This window comes from Chroicocephalus ridibundus, chromosome 6 (genome assembly GCF_963924245.1).
Source record: "Chroicocephalus ridibundus chromosome 6, bChrRid1.1, whole genome shotgun sequence".
Taxonomy (NCBI): Eukaryota; Metazoa; Chordata; class Aves; order Charadriiformes; family Laridae; genus Chroicocephalus; species Chroicocephalus ridibundus.
In genome coordinates this window covers 30,680,031-30,698,975 of record NC_086289.1, presented here as the reverse complement: position 1 = coordinate 30,698,975, position 18,945 = coordinate 30,680,031, and the positions used below count along the sequence as shown (strand labels likewise).

Genomic DNA, 18,945 nt, shown 5'->3' with positions numbered 1-18,945 from the left:
GATGATCTGTAAAAGGCAGTAGGTAAAAAAATTGCTCTGTTGTGTGTCAATTGATAAGACTGTATTATAACTCCTTATTTAATAATGTTTCTCACTTTACTGGAGTAACTCTCTTCTTCAGGAAGAGTCAAAAAGGGCCTTTCTCCTTTACTTCACTTGGATGACCTTTAGCAAAGTCAAGTACATTGGTAAGTGCATTTAAATATGTTTCTCCATGTTTTTAACTGTAGTTATTGAGCACACAAACTGGAAGTGTTGGTACTTTAAGAAGTGCAAAGAAAAGAGACCACGTTAGTACAATGCATTGTTTTATTACTTGGACCATACTGTACATCAGGTCAGACAGGTGACTTCCCACTTTAGAAGTTATGTTGATAGACACTGTACCTTACATGAATCTTCCTGTGCAAGCTAGTAAATCTAACTGCCTGAAGCATTCTTAAGTTTGCTTTTAAGGTCTTTAATTTTTATTGGTATGATTTAAATCATAGAGGGACACAATGTATTTGGTAAAATTGCTTTATAGTAGTAATATAGTTGTCATAGAGTTTATGTATAGTTTTCCTTCCCAGATTGAACGTGTTGCCTATTAGATTGATTTTCAGTGGTTTTGTAAAATTTGAAAAGGAGCTCTTTGGGGTTGGGAGTGCTGGCATTACTCATTTAACAGATATAATGAGGTTTCAACATTTTCTAAAATCTAATCCAATGGAATGAGTTTAGGCTCATCTTCTATCCAGATCCAGTGGTGCAGCTAGCAAGACAGACATGTAACATTTCAAGTGGGAGATCAGGTGAAGGGGGGGTCTGTTATCTTACAATTCTTCTCAGATTAAATTCTCATTCATAATATTTCCTTTAGAAAATAACAATATTGTCAAAATGGAAAGTGTTCTTATCTCCCCAGATAAATCTTGGTTTTTAATATATTGAATTAATTAATGTTGTATCCTGTTTCAAAGGAAGCTGGCTTTATTTCAGCTGCACAGATTGGAACATAATTGTACATAATGTTTTGCTGCAATAGTCTGTCGGTCTGTTTTATGACTATGTGGCGTGAAAGGTACAGAGTTCAGGTCCCCAGTGAACAATCAAGAAGACAAGAATGTCCTCTTTAGTTTATTTTGATTAAAAATAATTGTTCTGAATTATTTTACAGAACAGTAATTTACTTGAAAACTCTACCACTAAAACAAGACATATGTCCTAGCGGCTTAAGCTATTTGGATTTTCAATGTAAGAATGGCCATACTAGGTCAAACCCAAGGTTCTTGTAATCAATGCTCTGTCTCCAGCAGAGATGTGTTTAGGGAGAAATACAAAGACAGGACAAGTCCCTTGTATTACTTTCTCAGAGTACCCCAGTACTTCTGTAAGCCTCCAATCCTTTGTGACTTTAGGACTTCTTTTATACTTCACCCTTAGTGTCAACACAGTGTTGTACACTGGGGTCATCTGAAAACATCTAACTGAATTACTGCAAGAAATTCACTGTCCTGAGGGATGTGAACAGGTGCTTCTAGAATTTTTGATCAATAAACAGTTAGTGCTTTCCACCATTCATATTCAAAAGAGGATTTCAATATAATGCTGCTATTTTAAATAAATTGTAAATGTAGTAGTCAACATCTTTTGGGCTTTGTCTGTTTTGTCATGCTTACTGGGCTTCCATTCATTTTGGTGAAGCTACTCTGTCTGGTGATGCAATGCAGGTGGGCAGTTAGGCCTGGTATCATCACTGAAAATTCTTATGTCATTTTGGGTTCTATCCACATGATGGATGATTGTTTGTGCCCAGAACTCACGACCAAGAATTGGAATTTACTAGTCAAAGTAACTAATGCTGGGAGATCATGTTTGTCATCCCAGTTGTTTTTAAACTCTGCTGCATATTAACTAAATTGGAAATATATTTTGAAGAGAGGAAAGATAGAGTTCCAGCCTAGCAGGGACCAAGTTTTCTCTTTGTGTTTGGGCAAGGAAAGAATTTACTTCTTTTATTCTTGTCTACTTTGGAGTGTAAAATGGTCAAAGATTTTGTACTCTTTTATCATTAGATTATGAAAGATAACGAGAGCTTTTCCATTTTAAGGTTGGTTTTTTTTATCCATGCTATTTACGTGCTGTGGCAGAGAGTGTGCCATCGTTTAACCAGCTCCTTGGGCTTGCTGATCATTTCATTCCAGTGTTCTAGTTCTTTGCCACGGGTGTACATGAAAGGCCCGACTACTACACGTCCTAGCTGATGTGTTTCTGGGAAAAAAAGAAAGCAGTTAGTGATTAACACCTGTAATCCTTACCTAAATTAGAATATTGACTTGTATTTCTCTAATGCATGTTCTGAAAGTTATTTTTAAACTAAAATTTTCATCAAGGAATTCACTCTAGATTTCAAGTTCTGTAGTTTCTACGTGCTGAGATTCAGTGTTAAATATCCATTCAGTGTGTATTTAGAGAATTCAGGCGTAACCCATTGCCTGCACTCTGAACTAGAATCAATTTAATCACACTGTGGGAGTGTGCCCTACTTGTGGGCATCAGGGTATTGATGTTTCATTATTGAGGTCGTATTTGCACTGCAGGGAAATTGTTTTTGTTGTGAGCAGTAGAAGTATTGAATTCTGATTTGCTTTTCTAAGCAGAATTCCTTAATGGGTTCTCTGACAATTAGTAAAGGGTGACCTTAAGCATCAGGTTTTCTGATAAGGAATGGGGATGTTTATAGGCTGTCTGTTGTCTTTCTCACTGCTTGAACTGCTGTGATAACTAAAATTCCTAGTCCTCTTTCAAATTTGGTTAGGGAACAGTGAATGGCTTCAAAATTTTGGAGGTTGTCAATTATATACACAAGTGTTCACAGAACGTAAATGTATAAGCTAGTTTTCTTAGGATACCAGCATGAAACAAAAGTACACCACCTTGTACTGACAGTGACTAGCCTACACTTATTTTATTCATGTCTTCCATTAAAATTATCCTTAGTCTCTGAGACACGCAATTACAGCAAATACATTTTTCTGCTTTTTAAAGAAACAGCCTGTGAAATACCCCAAATGTTTTGTATGTTTTATGATTATTGCTGAAAAGGAATTAGTTCCTCCCAAGCTTAAGTATTTCTGCACTATGTAAGAGATTTAGGACATCTTAACTGTAATAATTTATATAGCTTACTTTCTCCCTTGATATTCTGGAGCACAGATAGACTCAGGCTTGCTGTATCCAGCTCTGTCTGGTCTGCCTTGAAACTGAAGGTTTCATTATACACTGGATTGGGAGATCCCAGAACCGCTGCTGTCTTTTTACTTTTGATGAATTTATTATGGTTCATTAGTGAGACTTTGACATAGACACCTTGGAGAAAAAAGAAATTCAAGCAGAAAATACATCAGAGGCAGCTGGGAGAAGAGATATTAAGTATAAAATTAGATGATGAACGATTCATGAAACATATATGGCGGCATGGCAATGCATAACATTAAGCAGGGAGTACACAAAGTACTTAGAAAATGCACTGCAAAACTGCACCCTAATTTAAGAGCTCTTAAAAGGAGCAGCCATATTCTTACCCTGCATCCTTGATCTTATATTCCTGTACCTTCCCTTCATCTGATGGAGACTTTTTTTGAAGGCTTAGTTTGTTGGGTCAGTAGTTAATTTCATGTATTTGATCACATGATTGTTTGATCCAAACAAGGGAGGCCATGAGGGAGGAGCTGCATTGTAGAGCTGCAGCCTGTGCTTGCATTGGATACGTTTCAGGGGAACATTCTCCTAGTCAAAGAAGAATCCTTAAACAAAAGGTTTTACTAATGACTTCCCTGTGGTAGGGGATTCTGTAGATTTGAGGAAAAAAAATCAATGATCTCTGTGCTTCTAGGAAAGAAATTTGAGTGTGGGGACAAGAACAAAAAAATTTTGCTTTGCTTCCTGAAGGGGACCTGTATTGGGTTGTGGTCTTATTCAGCAGATCCTTGACAATGAGATCCAAAGCTGCCGGAATCTTCCATTCTTCCCTCCCCTTCTACAAAATTTAGTGACAAGCATGTAGAAATTTCATCTTAATTGATGGCTAAAGATCTGTTCTTTTCCAGTGAAGCAGCAATAGATCCCATGCTGCTACTGTGTTTATTACTCCCTGCTGTTCAGTTCATTAAGGTTCATCTGTGCAGCAAAAATGATTAGAAATGTCAGGACTGAGACAGCATTGATAGACTCCTAATGTCTCGTTATTTCCGCAGATCCAGTAGGCCCTCATTACTGTTTCAGAGGGTGCAGGATTACTGCAAAAGACTTTTTTTTTTTTTTTTTTTTTTACACAGAGCTGCTACCTGAGTGCTATGTATGGAAAAAGTTACTATGTAAACTACTAGCACAAAGTCTGACTTTTCATTACTTTCTTATTACTTCTTAATACATTTAATTCAGTAATTTGAATCTAAAAATAAATGTCTCCTTACTGCCCTATACTGCGTATCTTCCATCAAGGATTAGTGTTGCACTAATCCCTGTTAATATAGAAAACTTTTTATTCCAGTTTCTCCAGGATTTCTTCAGGACAATCTGTGGACCCTAAATCATACCTGAAGGGCATTATCAAAGGAAATAACACCCAATTTATTTAATTTTCTGTTTTTTTCACACTTAGTAACATATTCTGGAGAATCCCCTTCTGGCAGCTCTTCCTTCCAGAGCCGTGCCCATGACTCTTGCTTATTGTGATAACCTCAAGTATACCAGCAGTAAAATAACATGACAGATTAATGTTAGATTTGTAGAAAGAAACGCACGGAGTTCACGCAGTCTGTGCTACAGAACTTCACAACAACCTCCAGGCAGAGACATGATCTATTCAGAAGTCTGTTCTTCTAAAGCTATTGAGATGATGCAAAATTAGAACATTTACTCTTGGTTCATGATGATACTTAATTCATCTGCCAGGAACCAGTCATATTTTTTCTGGCCATCCTTATCTTGGTTATTTGTTTTCTAAAACTAATACATTCTGTATTATAGTTCTTTCAACAAGTGTACAGGGTATGATTCTGCTTCTTGGAAACCTCTATATTCTCATCATTTTACTATGCATGACTTCATTTATGAGTTTTACCCTAAGCAGAGCAAATTGATCTCTAATATTATGAATATAGATTTACTCATTCAGAGTGCATTGTTTCTAAAGTTGAACATCCTGGTACCAGTCCACTCAAAGAAATCTCAAAAAAACTTCATAGTTGATGTGTGTGTGTAGAGAACTAAAGCTCTTCTTTTAACTGCTAGGTGTATTTTGCATTTATATTGTTTAGTTTCAAAGCCCTTCAAAAAAAAAACCACTACAGATCCAACCACAAGTTTGGTTCTTCCGTCTATTTTTGCTTTGAGTGTTTAGATTTTAAACAGCATTTTGAGGTAATCTCTACACTCAACATTTCCAAGGCCAAGGATGCACAAGCATGATGTACCAGGAAAACCCCCACTGCAGTAAGAGAGAAAAATTGTGACTCTATGACATGGTCCTTTGAACAACAGCCAGGCTTTCCTACAAATGGGAAACTTTTTGTAGTTTGGTTCTCCCCAGGACAAGTGTTCAGTTTAAGCAGTTGTCCTGCAGCTCTTACCTCTGGGCTTTTGCCTTGAGGCAATTCTGTTAATGTCAATGTCTCCTGAAATACCACCTTCTCTGGATTGGAGTGCAACAAAGGGATGTTGCTAACTGTATTAAAGCAGGAGAAAAAAAACCTGCTACTGATTACGTGAGACAAGACATTTGTTATGAAACAAATTCAAAACATAGCAAACTGAGCTATCAAAGTCTAATTACCCTAGTAACAAAGTATGTTGTTTCCACTCAAATCACCGGGATGTTTATTTGTTCTTTTCAGAGTCACTCAGTGCAAGCCTGGGTGGACAGATGAGGAAGGAGCAAATTAAAACAGGAATTCTGGAGCTGATAGCAAAGAGGAAATCACACTTACTGACAGCATGGCTCTCCTCCTGGAGCTTTAATCCCCTTGCCCTCAGAACCACTACAGTGAGACGGCCCAGGTAGTCATTGTAGCTGAGGGAGAACTGGATATCACCATACTCTGAAGGAGGCTTTGGAAGCAGAAGAATACTTGTCAAATATATCTGAAAAACTCCCTTCACACAGACAAACCGGAGGGGGGCAGTTCTTCATACTAGCGGTTTCTGCCATGCTAAGGCATGTGAGCGAATTGTAATGGCTTTATGCTGTTGTGAATTTGGTAGAACCAATTAACCTGCTTTCTTGAACCTTTGAGTTCCTATCTCTTCCAGGTGATGCTTATTTCCTTGCTGCTTCTGCTTTTTTTCTGCTTTTACTAATTCAAAACAGAAGCAAATAACAAAAGGTACTTTCTTATGTTACTGTCTCCTAACTCATGTGACTGTTTCTGAGCAGATGGATAATCCCTATGTAACAGCTATGGATCTGCAGGTTGGCAAGATGGGAATTTTGATTCCAACTGTTTTTCAAATCCTTTTGCATTTGATATATTTGATACAACAAACTTCTGCTTCAGCTGTACCCCTTCAATACTTGTAAGATGACAAAAGTTCCACAACGCCAAGCAGCCTGGTATCACGTACCTCCAAGTTTTCCTTCTCCAGATCTCTCCATATGACTAGTTTGTTGTCACCAGTTAATGTTTCATTTTTCAGTGGGAAGATAACTTGGCCTAGGAGATGGTGCTTTTTCTGTTTATCAACATGATAAACCAAAAACTTAAGAGTCCTTTGGAGCAACATCTTACTGGAAACCTGTACAGGAAAAGGAAGACTATATTAATCGTTGTAAAACATGTGAGACTTTTCTACTCTAGCATGACTTCAAAGGAAGGACTTTTCAAAGTGTGTTAGAGGTAGGTGGAGATTTCCTTTGATTACTTGAAGTTCACTTTCTTAATTTGCCTAAAGTTTTAGCTATGCAGGAGTCTAAAGATCCAAGCTAAAATAGAATGAGTTCATTTGCAAAATGTGAAGTTAGCTGGCAGTTTTTCAGCTCATAGATCTAGTGTTAGATGTTGCATTTGTTTCCAGACACAATGTTTAGAAATCTGTAAACATTAATTTTTCAGTTGTCTGAAACAAACTTTTTTGATTTTAAAGCCTTTGTCTTGTGGCACTTGCTGAAGGCCTTTTGGCATAGGGAGCCAAGCTCCTAGCTTTACAGCACTATACATACAAATAGTATATCAGGCATCTCATGAGTTCTAGTTTCTAGTCTACTTCCACAGCAAACTACAAGCTATGAAAATATTACTTCAGTCTGGATTCCTTCTGGATTTCTAGAGCTGCTGGGCTGAACTGCTCAGCCATAGTTCAAACTGGAGTTTTGACTCCAGGGCAAATTCTGGAATCCTCAACTTTGATCTTACCTGTGGTCTGCTTCAGTTCTGGAGCCAGAGACTTAAGTAGCCCAGAATCTCCAGAAGCCCCAGTAATAAATCCTATCCCCAGTGGAAATGGCTTGTATCTTGGTAGCAATTTGTAGAAAACTACTTTTCACAAAACATGTACTGTAGTTTGACAAGTCAATATTTACAAACAAAAATCTGCTTCATCAAAAGGAAAAGTACCTGAAAAACAAAGTTTTCATCAAACTGGGGGTTAAGAGTTCTGCATTTTGTTTTGGACTGCAAGTAGCTTCTTTCATCGGGCAGCAAGTAGATTTTCACAAATGGACTACAGGAGTCAGCAGGAGGCTGCAGCTTTCTGACTTTGATCAAGGAGACAAGGAGCCTTTCTGACTCTTGCTCATATTCTATGGAGAACCAGAGGCGGCCAATGTTGCCTTCAGGAAAATCCGTCTCGCTCTTGTCTTCAGGAAACTTGTACAGCTCTGGGTTAATGGTCCCTACAACATAAGCTCCAGCTTCATGAAATAAAAAACAAGCACCCTTGGATTAGTCTCAAGACTGTAGCAGGCATTTTCACAACAACTGCTATATTAGGGAAATCACATTAATCTATTTATTAGCAATCCATTTTTGCATAAACCTGGTATTTTAATTCCTTTTCCCTCAAATTTGGGGGAGTAGTTGTAGGCTGCACCACTTTTCTTTCTCTTATTCCTATGACTGTACCTTAATAGTTTGGGGTATTCGTTGTTGCAGTCTGCAGCTGGTCACACTGCTGTTTCTAGGGTCAACAATCAAATATTTCCTGACTTACACTTATGTTGTGCCTTTACAAAACGCGGGAGGAGAGATTGCTTTGTCTGCTGTATGTGCAAGGTCCCACAGCAGTGGGACCACAATGGCTACATTCTGGCCCAATTCACATATATATATATATATACACACACACACACACACACATATATGAAATTATATATACATACAGTGTTTAGGGCTTGTATTGTGTAATGTTATGCTTGGTATGCCCCTAATAAACAATGCTTCATAATAATAAAGTTAACCTTAAAGAGAGTACCGTGTTTGCAATGCCATACCCAAAGAATGAAACGATGACCGTGGCCCATCCTGAGGAATCATGTAGGGGTCACTGTCTTCCTGAACTTGTTCTTCGTTCGTCAAGTTAATCCAGTCTCGCCCATGCAGTGTTGGTGGAATGATAAATGGAACGCTTCTGGATCTGCTCAAGACAACAGCTACTGCCTTTTCTGGTTTAAATATGGAAACCAAACTTGGCAACAGTAATAAGTTTACTGTTCTGTTCTTGCAATTTTGTAAAAATTCTATGGAGATGCATAGGTAGAAAAGATAAATACCCATTGTTTTGCAATTGATTTTATTTGTATAATGCCTAAAGGTCCAGTGAGGTACATCAGATCTTAATTCCTCAGACAGATCCCTCACTTTTTCTTCTTAAGAATTGATCTTTCAAAGAAAAGGAAGAATTAACTGCAGCTGCTTGTTTTAGAGTCCCAAAGCCCTGCAGTAACTAACTTTCTAAGAGAGTCCCCTTTCTGCACTGAAGGCTTATTGTTTGGTTCTCAGGTGTTTCATTATGAGACCCCCAGGAATGGCTCTGGAACATAGGCCTAATTTGTCTGATTACACTTGAATTTATTACCTCTTTTACGTGAATCACAAATATCATTGCATTTATAGTTACAGATAGTACTATTTTCCTAAAAGAACAAAACAGAACACAATTGTTGTTTTCATATAATTTAGGGATCTCGTTTATTTCAGTACATGCATATATTTAGATCACCTCCTCATTTGAGATTTGACAAGTTGAAATAAATTACCAATAGTGTATGCTTTAAAAACAAAACAAAAATATGTACCTTGTGCTTTTTAGTTGAATTTCAGAAGTTGACTGATCCTGAAAAATGGCATTTGCCTTTGTTGTTTTGACAGGACTGGTGAGCTTTTCGTAAGAAAGGAGGCGGCAAAATTTCTTCCAGAGCAGGTATGCAGTTATTCCAATGAGAACAAATAAAAGGATCCCTCCTATTATACCTCCAGCAACAGCAACTGCTTGTTCTGTTCAAACATAGAGGCACATAAAGCATCACGGGAGCTTTATGTATGTTTTGGGGGTAGACAGGAATATTAAAGCCCACAAATTTGATTTACATTCCAAAATTATTTCTAAATGAAACATTCCACTCATGTTGCACGCTTTTGTCTTTGGTTATGGCATGGTGCAATACCTGAAGATGTTTGACATCAGCAGTGAGAGATTAGAAAGTGTTCAGATATGCTGGCAATGTCTGCAATGTAGGAGACTATAGCCAGAAAAAAACACAAGGAGTTGTTTGGGCTCATATTTTACATTAGCATAAGAATTTACCTTAGCATGGCAGAAGTGCTAGAGCTTTCATAACAGAAGAAAAAGAAAATGCAGGAGCACCTAATACAAAAGGTACCATTATTTTGGTTTGGTTTGTTCTTCCAGCTATTCATCTATGTTGAACTGAGACTAGATCCTGGAAAAAGGAACAAAGCAAAGCTCTGGGTTGTTTTCTTTCTAAGGATGCATGTGTTTCCTGATCTGTAAAGTTAAACTTAAGTATCCATTAAACACAGTTTCCTGAATCTTGATTACTTCAGATGAAACCAAATCTTGTATAATTTGGGGTTTGGTGGTTTTTTTTTTTTTCCCCCCACTAATATAATTGAAAACTTAATAAATGCCTTTAATATGATCATGAGGTATTCTGATGTGAGAATTTCTCACTAGACCAAGGCTAGTCAATTAATAATGGGCTCAGTTTCTTGTTTTCTCATGTTTGCTGAGTATGGTGAAGTAAAAGGCTGGAAAGACTACTTCTGCACTGTACCTCATACCCAGCCTGCCTTGGCCTACCACTAAACCAGTACTGGTGCATTGAGATGTGACTAGGTCTCAACTGAGAATTGATCCTGCCAGAGTACCCTCTGCCTGAAAGTGTGCCCAAACTGCAGAATTATCTTCCACTCTGCAGCCATGGGAGGCAGCTCAGGATGAGCCGAGTACTGTGTACTGCTTCAGTTTCAGAGGAGACCCTGAGAACTGGCAACAAAGCGACCTGGTGTTCTCTCACAACTGATGTTGACTTTTTTTTCCCTCTTCTCTGCTTTTAGGTAGAGATAACTGATTATGTTTTATTCCTTTCATTTTTATCTGTCTGTGCTTGGTAGATACCTTGCAGTTAGCCACCTCTATATGATGGTATAAGTAAATAAAGACAATACAAGCACAAAATATTCAGTCAACAGTAATAGTAGTTTTGAATAAGAATTCAAAACTAATTTGGTAGCTTAGTTTATTGGTTAGAGCTATAAAGAATATAAGAAGTGAGTTGCAATACGCGTATTACTGATATTTTCCACTGTTGCCATGTTGCAATAAGTGATATGAAATGTCCTTCAGCTGCAGAACATTTATGTAAATACCTTGTGCTATAAAATTAACCTGGCCATAGTGCCTCAAAGGCCTTTATCTGATCCTATCTCATTTTCCTGCCTTTGGTACAGTCATAGGAGCCAACTTATTTTTGCAGCTCCCCTCCAGGTGTGTTGCCCTAGCTCTCTGCAGGAATTGGCTGGCTAATTCCCCATGAGTCATATAATCACTTGTGTCTCCCAGCTCCAAGGAGCAACTACAGCAACAGGCACTCCGCTGTCCTTGCAACCAGTAGGTGGGCTGAATACATTCCAGCACTTAGTCAGGCTATTAGCACAAGACCTATTCTGAGGAACAGGAAGGAAACTAGTACCTATTTGGTGTGGGTAATGTTAATACAGAGCCAAGTCTGGTTGTGCTACACTGGAAATTGGTTTTCTTTCATAAGAATGCACAGCATGAGGAAATGTGTAATAAATGTAGTCCTGACCGTGGATATTCTGTGTGTGTGTGTGTGTGTGTGTTCCTCGGTTTTGTAGGGCATGCTTGAGTATGTCTTCAGTCAGATTGCCATTTTATTGCAGCTTAGAAGGCCTGACGTAGGAAAAAATGCCTTAGTTTAATGCCCATGAACATAATAGAAATTAATGGTTTGCTTCGTACAGGTGTACTATCAACAATATAAATGTTTATATGGCTGGTGGTTTTACTGTCCGACGTAAGTATCTTGAAGGTTAACACTTCAAGCAAGCTCAACAGGATTCTGTTTAACTTGTCCTCTCCATTCCCAAATCTTGAATGCTCTCAGCAGCAGTCCTGTGTTTCCTCCATAACCAGTTTGTCACCATTTGCCATTAAGGACAGCAAGCTGAGGTGCACTGTAATGCAATATGTAGTACAGCAGCTGTGCACTGATTTTGGGGTAGGAGAATGAGGTTCCAATGTCTTTGTTAATGAGTTTAAGGTACTGAATTAGTTCACTGCAGAATTATGCTAAGTATTTACGACCCAGCCACTGCTGTTTGCTCAAATTCTGCTTATTTTTACACAGTGGTAGGCATAAGGTAAAGTCTTACCCATTTCAGTAAAGTTAACTATGATTTAATGAGGGTAAGGAGAATTTGGCTCAATTCTAGTCTCTCTTATCTGATTAGATCAGCAAGAGAACCAGTAGTTTAGGGCACAATGTAGCACTAGTCACAAAATAAACCAGTTGAAAGAAGTTGAATCCATTGTGTGCAGGGAGAAGACATGTATCTTTTAAAATAACTACCTGGCATCATGAGAAATTGATGTATTTTATTCTGCTGTGGTACAGGATCATGGTAACTGGAGATGGAACAGACCTGTTGGACCACTTCATCTCAAAGTGGCCTGTGCTGGGAGACTGTCCACCGTTAATAGGTGCCGGGTTCACCCTAGCACAGAGAAATGGTGATGGTCATCATCTCTCTCCTTTGGGATTAGGTCCCTTTTTGTCTGATGGTATGCTTTTAGTAAGCTTTTCTTGAACTTTGCAGTAAGCCTTTTGGAGTTATGACCAGGCAGTTTTATATATATATATATGTTTATATATATAAAGCCTGGTCAAAAACTTTAATCCCTATATAAACACTCAGGTTCGTTAACACTTACAGTATAAGCATATGTACAGCATAAATCACATTATTTCAGGTGGGGGGGTAAACTCTTTGGGCTTGCTGTGTCTGTGTCTCAGTGCCAGGTTGTCCTCTGACACCAAAGCGCTCCGGGCACGGAATGAGGATGGGAGATGCCTCGTGGCCCTGCAGGATGCAGGCTGCTCTTCCCTCAGCCGGCTCCAGAAGAAGAGCAGATCGGTTTGCAGCCCTTTAAGTTGAGAGGCAGGTTTCTTACCCAAACTTCCCGAAGCGCTAGCGCGGTGGCGGGGAGGGGAGCGGCTGCCCGTTTCCCCAGGAGGGCAAAAGCGAGGGGGCCAGCGGGGGTGCGGGAGGAGCCGAGCCCTGCCCTCCCCTCCCTCCTGCCCGACCCCGGCCGGCACTTACCGGGCATGTGGGTGCTCGGGCTCCCGCAACCACGGCCTGAATCCCGTCGCCTCCCCTGCCCGGCGGTGTGCCAGCCGCCCCCCCACCCCCGCTATTTAAGGGCCGGCAGCCCCTCCCCGGCCCGCCCCGCCCCCGCGGCCGCTGGGCTCCCACGCCGGGGAGGCTGGAAACGCGAGTTACAGTAGAGACATCTGCGGAGCCGATCAGGAAAAAGGAAAGGGAGGTTTTCGGCAGAAGTTCCAACCTTACCTCGGCTCTTTCTGCCGGCCCGCGCTGCCAGCACCAGGAGCCGACTTTTCATAGCTCTTCAGCTGTCATGGTTGGGCAAGGAGGTGTGGGAATATGCAGAGAAGTAGCGATTGTACTACATAAATCTTCTGTCAGCCCCTAAAAAAGACCTGTGCAGCATTGGCTGTGTGAGATAACTTCAAAAACTACAGTTGTGCTCGGAAAAAGATTTTGATATTAGTAGCTTAATTTCACAAAATTCTAGTGGGCAAGAAATTCGCCTGTACTTGTTTCAAACTTTTGACAAAATGTATAAACACAAAGGAACATATTTAGACAATTGTAGTCACAATTGTCTCTTCCTGTTTGTATTGAGAAATGTCATGATCTTGAATCTCTTGTGTGAGTAATAAATATAACCAAACAGATCTTAACTAACAAAATTACTTATGCATAGTTCAGAAACAAAATTATTCCTCTTCACCCCTTCTTGCCTGATAATGCTTCTTTCTCAGCCAATATGACAAGAATCTATACCTTAAATTTAATGACTACTTGTATTATACGTGCTTGTTCTATTCACAACTATTGCACACATTTGCACACTGCTGTTTAATCTAAAAGCCAGAGATGCTTAGGAATTAAACCAGTAGGATTCTAATGAAATATCATCTGTTTCTGTGGAATGTTAGAATTCTTTTAATTGCACTTAAAATGTCCTGCTGTAGGTATAGCATGGTGAGCTTTTTCTATTAATTGTTGAGTCCTCCATAAGTAACAAAGTATTTAGATCATTTTTACTCTAAAAAGAAAAAGCTCTGTGTATTTCAGTTTTGAACTTTTAATATAGTTAACTATTAAATAAATATTGCATAGTCAATGCTTTTGCTATTCTTATTTCTGTATTGAATTAGTAGTAATATTGAAGTACAGATTTTTTGCTTAGCAGTTCCGCGCTTGTCAGGGGAATGTCTATAAGCAAGTTTGAGACAACTGAAGGTTTTGAGTTGTGTGGCGAGACCAACCACTGTCTGCTTTCTATTACAGTGTTCTTGCTTGAGCTCACTTTTATGTCTGTGTAAGGAGTGGTAAAGTTGCTTGAAACACCTGACTGCTTTGCAGAACACTACTGAACAGTTAAAATGATCCTAGCCAGACGCAGTGTCTCCCGTGTCTCCCATACAAGATGTGCTTGTGTAGAGGGGTGTGAAGTGTGTATATCTAGGAAGCAATAACCATCTGCTGATTCAGCTCTTGTTTCAAGGAGTCAGTGGGTGGGATGGGGTGAGCTTGGAGGAGCAGATCTCACACTCTCCAAGTTCCTGTGGAAAGAATTAATGGTGAAGTTGCTAAGCAAGGAGCTTTAATTTTGAAACTTCCTGTTCTCCAGTCTTTCTGTGCTGAGTTGTAGCACCAGTTGGAAATCAAAATAAATACAGGACGTGAGGAGCACAATTATACCCTCCTTTATGCCTGATTACTAACCTCTGTCCTAGCCCTAATTCTTTACAGGTTCCCTGTTTCATCCTATACATTACGGCACTTGAAGGAACTAAAAGTAACTAATATAAACCAAACACAAATACTGCTTGCTGCATGTGTCTGAATGTGTGTGCTTCCAGCATGTAGCCTAGGAGAGCCCAGGAGCAACAGATGAAGGATACTTCTCTGCATCCACTCTGTGCCTGATTATGGTCCTGACTGCTTCCAGCCAGAAGATGGTATGATTTCCTTTATTGTTTTAAAAGACTAGCTCTAAGCTCAAATATAAGATAATACTGATCTGCCCACATTCGCATACTGTAACTGCACTGTTGTATCAGAGAGAATTCTGAAAATGTCCTAAGAGACTGCCTAAGTTTGGGCATTTTAACAACTCTGTTCATTTCAAGTATGTAGCATTGCCTTAATAAATACGTATTGTGCATATTCCAGCCTTGACCAGGATTTATTTACACTCTCTGTTTCTCAGTTGATGCTATGAATATTTATTCAGTTGTGTTTCTCACCTGCTGGATTTGAAAAATAATTTTTATTTCTCAGAGAAAGTTTATCTCTGGAACTGGTGAGAGCAAGCCGAGAGTTTAATGTTTTGGGGACCTAGGCATTGTACTATAAATACTCTAAGTTTATGGTGCATTTTTTGTAACATAACGTATACATTTTTCAATATGTATATCCAGGTCTCACTTCTTACAGTAAAAACTTGGCCTTTGAAAGCCCACATAAAAATTCCATTTGTAACCACAAAATTATATTTACTGTACTTCAGGATAATCACCAAGATGTCGTAGTTTAGAATACAGGGTAAAGGATGCTGCATTCTTCCCACTTTTTAAATTATTTTTGTAGTATTAGCAACAAAAGTAAGAAGTCCCAAATAGTAATACATATTTCTTAATTATCTTTTCCTTGGTGTTCTGTTTTTCTAACTCTGGTGGTGCATTCCTATCATGTTTTTGGAAGTATACATTCTCATGAAATTGTATAGCTCATCATCTGGGGAGATACCAAATACTATAGTTTTTACTGTGTATGGCTGACACCACTTTCCTTATAGGCAATTTTCTTGCTTTGGTGGTGATTAGTCTTGTTTTGAACACTGAAATGATGATACCATTTTTAATGGCAGCTCAGGTGGAGGCTTTCTTCTTGCTTTGGCAAAGCTGAAACTGGTGCTGAAAAGGCAGACGTGGTCACTGGGAGAGATGTGTAGAAAAGGTAAGCCCGAAAATCTGCTGTAATGTTGCTTTTAAACACTCTGAAAAATAGAAAGAGAAGTTGGAAATGGATTAGAGTCTCTTAAGGAATTGATTTAAAAAGTCAGAACACTAGAACTGAAGAATACTCTGTCACAAAACAGTTTTCTAAAATGTGTTAATTTCAAAATACTGTTGTCACATTGCTTGTGAGACACCAACTTAAGTAACACATTTGTGTCATTTATCATATGATATTCTTATAATTTCCACTAGAGTGGGTGAAATTGAAATTATCTATTTTTTTAATTTGATATCTTTGTGAAATACTTGCTCAGCACCTTTTATATCATTCTGTTTACAATCAAGTTGACTACATGTAATTACTTAATGCTGTTTGTAGGAACACCCCATGACAGAAGATAGAGACTTAAAGAAGATATAGCTGTAGAATCACAAGCATCAGCAGATCCTTCTGATACATAGTTCTAGAATAATTCAGTTGACAGTTTCCCTCTAAAGTCTAATTTATTAATAATCTTAAAGTTACAACAGATCCCTTTCAATGAAAGGATTTTTTAAATTTTCCTCTCTTTTTTTTTTTTTTTTAAATTGTAATCCAATCTGGCAGCCTCAGAATAATCTTTAAATTCAGGTATTTTAAGCTAAATGTATTCAAGTTGTTCTGCTTTCACACCCACTTCCTTGTATTTTGGATTTTTGACTTTCACATTGCTGGTACCTTCAGCTAGAATGGCATCTAGAAAGAGGCAGACCTTTTTTTTTCCAATTAAAATGTGACTAATTTTATTGAGGTTGGTGAATCAGGATCTGCACGGAGCATTGATGGGCACCCGCACTACAACAAATAGATTACATGGAGAAATATAATCGTGAATGGCAGAAATAATGAGTATATAGAATTTCTATAGTGCCTTTCATTCCCAGGCTCCCGATTTCTGCACCAGCATTAATTACTGGTAGTTAGCCATCACAAAAGCTTTTTGAAATAATAGTTATTGTTATCCTTATTTTATAGATTGTTTAATGGCTGGAGTTCCTCCAGATTCATACTTGTGTAACTGAGATAAGAATTTCTCCCACAATCTACTGTTGGCCTTGGACTAACACCTAGTTCTTAGCTTTAGCAAGCTACAGATAATTGACTGTTTCAGAAAAGAAAATGTGAAAGAAAGATGTACTCTTTCGTAAAATATCCTACGGAGTCATTCTGGGGAGTCATTTGTTAGTTTCCTTTCAAAAGAAAATATGGGAATGGGCAAGTAAGTGCACCCAGAAGGGAATGAGTCTGCCAGAATTGTTTTCTCTGAGCTTTGCTGTTGATGGTAGTTGCCTTTAAGCACTCTAACTCTGAGCATTTTAGGTTACAGTCCAGAACAGCTCTCCCAGTAAAATTATAGGCATGAAATGGGGATAGAGACAGGGCCAACAGGAAAAAAAAAAAATTCTTCAAAAGCTGTCATGTTTGGTACCTCTAGAAGGGCCTAGGGAGAAAGACAGCAAAAGAAGAAAAGGGGGGGGAGGTAGCATTAACCCTACTTAAGGGGTTTGGATTCCTACTTTGGTATTTCATCTTAGCCCAGTAAAACCCCTGACACTGCTGGTAACCTTGATATTCTTCAGGGAGAGGCAGGCAGAATGCATTCTGGACCTCCGCGAACGTTCCACCCGAGTGTATCTGTCCCATCAGGTCCCTTCTGGCACAGAACTGGTCAATGGAGCCTTGGGCACGTGAAAAGCTGCTACAGCTTGCACAGAGCGGGCTGTGCAAGCCAGATTTTTTTTCCATGCTTTGATATTCATCTTTTGCTAGGTATCTGAAGTCCCTGTCAGACATGAACACACAATGCATTTGCGTCCTCTTTAGGGCCTTCTTACAGATCTTTTCAGCAGTGTTATAGTTTACCTGCTGATATGAAAGTATACATAGGTAAAGTCTCCATATCAGTGCTTCTACAGAACTCAGAAGCTTTCTCTCTCTTTTTACCTTTTTCTTTTGTTTCTAGTACAGTTTAACTCTTGGTGTTGCCTAATAATGCAACTATGTGTTGCCTAATTTATGCAAGCTATAGCACCACCTCCTGTCCAAAGTTGAGCTTTGGTTTGAATCAACAGAGCCAACCAAAAAGTTCTCTTAAAGGTGATTGATTTTTTTTTTTCTTTCTGTATGAAACAGAATGTAGAAAATGTTGAGCTTTTACTCCTTTCAATTGACTTTTCCTTCCTGTGTTTTACGATAGGAATTTCAGAAATACCAAGTTTGCTTTTACTGGAACATGTTGTCATGGTTGTGGGGTTTTTTGCTAGTGTAAATTGCATTAAGAAAGTTAGCAGGTGTTGCTGTTTTACGAAAAAACAGTACAAAATGTTCCTTTAAAATTGCTTTTATTAATAAGCTCCAAGTTCACAGATGATGTGCACATGGCCTGTAGAGATTTTTGCAGAGAAAATTACTTGTGAAGCTCTGGCTGGCATGGCTTTAAACCTTTTTGGGGGCAATATCTGGCTTTTTGTTCTGCTTTTGTACACCACCTAGCCTTGGTAATAGTAATCTAAACTTTGTAACTTTGACAAGGCCTTGCAAGATTACTTATGTACACATGCAAAATAAACTGTTCACACAACTGTAGTGATGAGCAACAAATGCTCCTCTAAGGCAAGACTGGTTTTTATTTTACGCAATGTTTTCTAACTCTCACTCCCTCTGGAACAGATAATGGATTTAGGCCAGACATGATGTAAATAAGGTATGAGTACTCTAAGACAGATGGAGAGGGATTGCTGAGCAGGCAGATGAATCTGTAGACAGGAATGCATCTTAAGATTTGGGTGAAGTGTAGGAAAGCAAAAAATCATATACATGGCATAGCAGTTATACCGTATGTGATATAACCTTAATTAGTACAGCCTTATGGGATGCAAACTTTTAACTCAGAGCAAAATTTGATGTTTGTTTTTGGGAGCATATACAACTGGAATGAGATACTGAAAGCTGAAGAACTGTTTGTCTTAAGTCACTGTTGTTTCTGCAGGCATGTGCACCTAAAACTGTGCTGTGTATAGCAACAACAGATTTACAGATGTCATCCCATATATTTTTGTGGTTAAAATAAAAATAATAAAGGTGCCCGAAAGCCTGGGCAAGACTGTAGTGA

At 38.7% G+C, this 18,945-nt stretch overlaps 1 protein-coding gene across 5 annotated transcripts; it reads right to left on the bottom strand.

Annotated features, from left to right (window-relative positions):
• Window positions 1–280: 280 nt before the first annotated feature.
• On the bottom strand, window positions 281–12,908 carry SYT15 (synaptotagmin 15). 5 transcript variants are annotated; one of them, XM_063339814.1, is made up of 8 exons: window positions 12,843–12,908; window positions 9,275–9,473; window positions 8,471–8,664; window positions 7,596–7,891; window positions 6,607–6,777; window positions 5,973–6,093; window positions 3,172–3,351; window positions 281–2,253 (listed from the first exon to the last, which is right to left on the bottom strand). In XM_063339814.1, the coding sequence occupies exons 1-8, from the start codon at window positions 12,847–12,849 to the stop codon at window positions 2,117–2,119; spliced, it is 1,305 nt and encodes a 434-aa protein (XP_063195884.1). In that variant the 5' UTR covers window positions 12,850–12,908; the 3' UTR covers window positions 281–2,116. The 5 variants fall into 5 exon arrangements, with proteins under 5 accessions (XP_063195884.1, XP_063195887.1, XP_063195888.1 ...); XM_063339815.1 differs by having other exon boundaries at window positions 283–2,253; window positions 8,471–8,613; XM_063339817.1 differs by lacking the exon at window positions 9,275–9,473 and having other exon boundaries at window positions 8,471–8,613; window positions 12,843–12,895.
• Window positions 12,909–18,945: the final 6,037 nt, after the last annotated feature.

Coding starts and splice junctions, on each gene's coding strand:
- SYT15 (XM_063339814.1), bottom strand. Junction 8,665..9,274: donor ATTCAACTAAAAAGCACAAG/GTACATATTTTT, acceptor ACTGTTGCCAAG/TTTGGTTTCCATATTTAAAC. Junction 6,094..6,606: donor TGGAGAAGGAAAACTTGGAG/GTACGTGATACC, acceptor CTGCTTCCAAAG/CCTCCTTCAGAGTATGGTGA.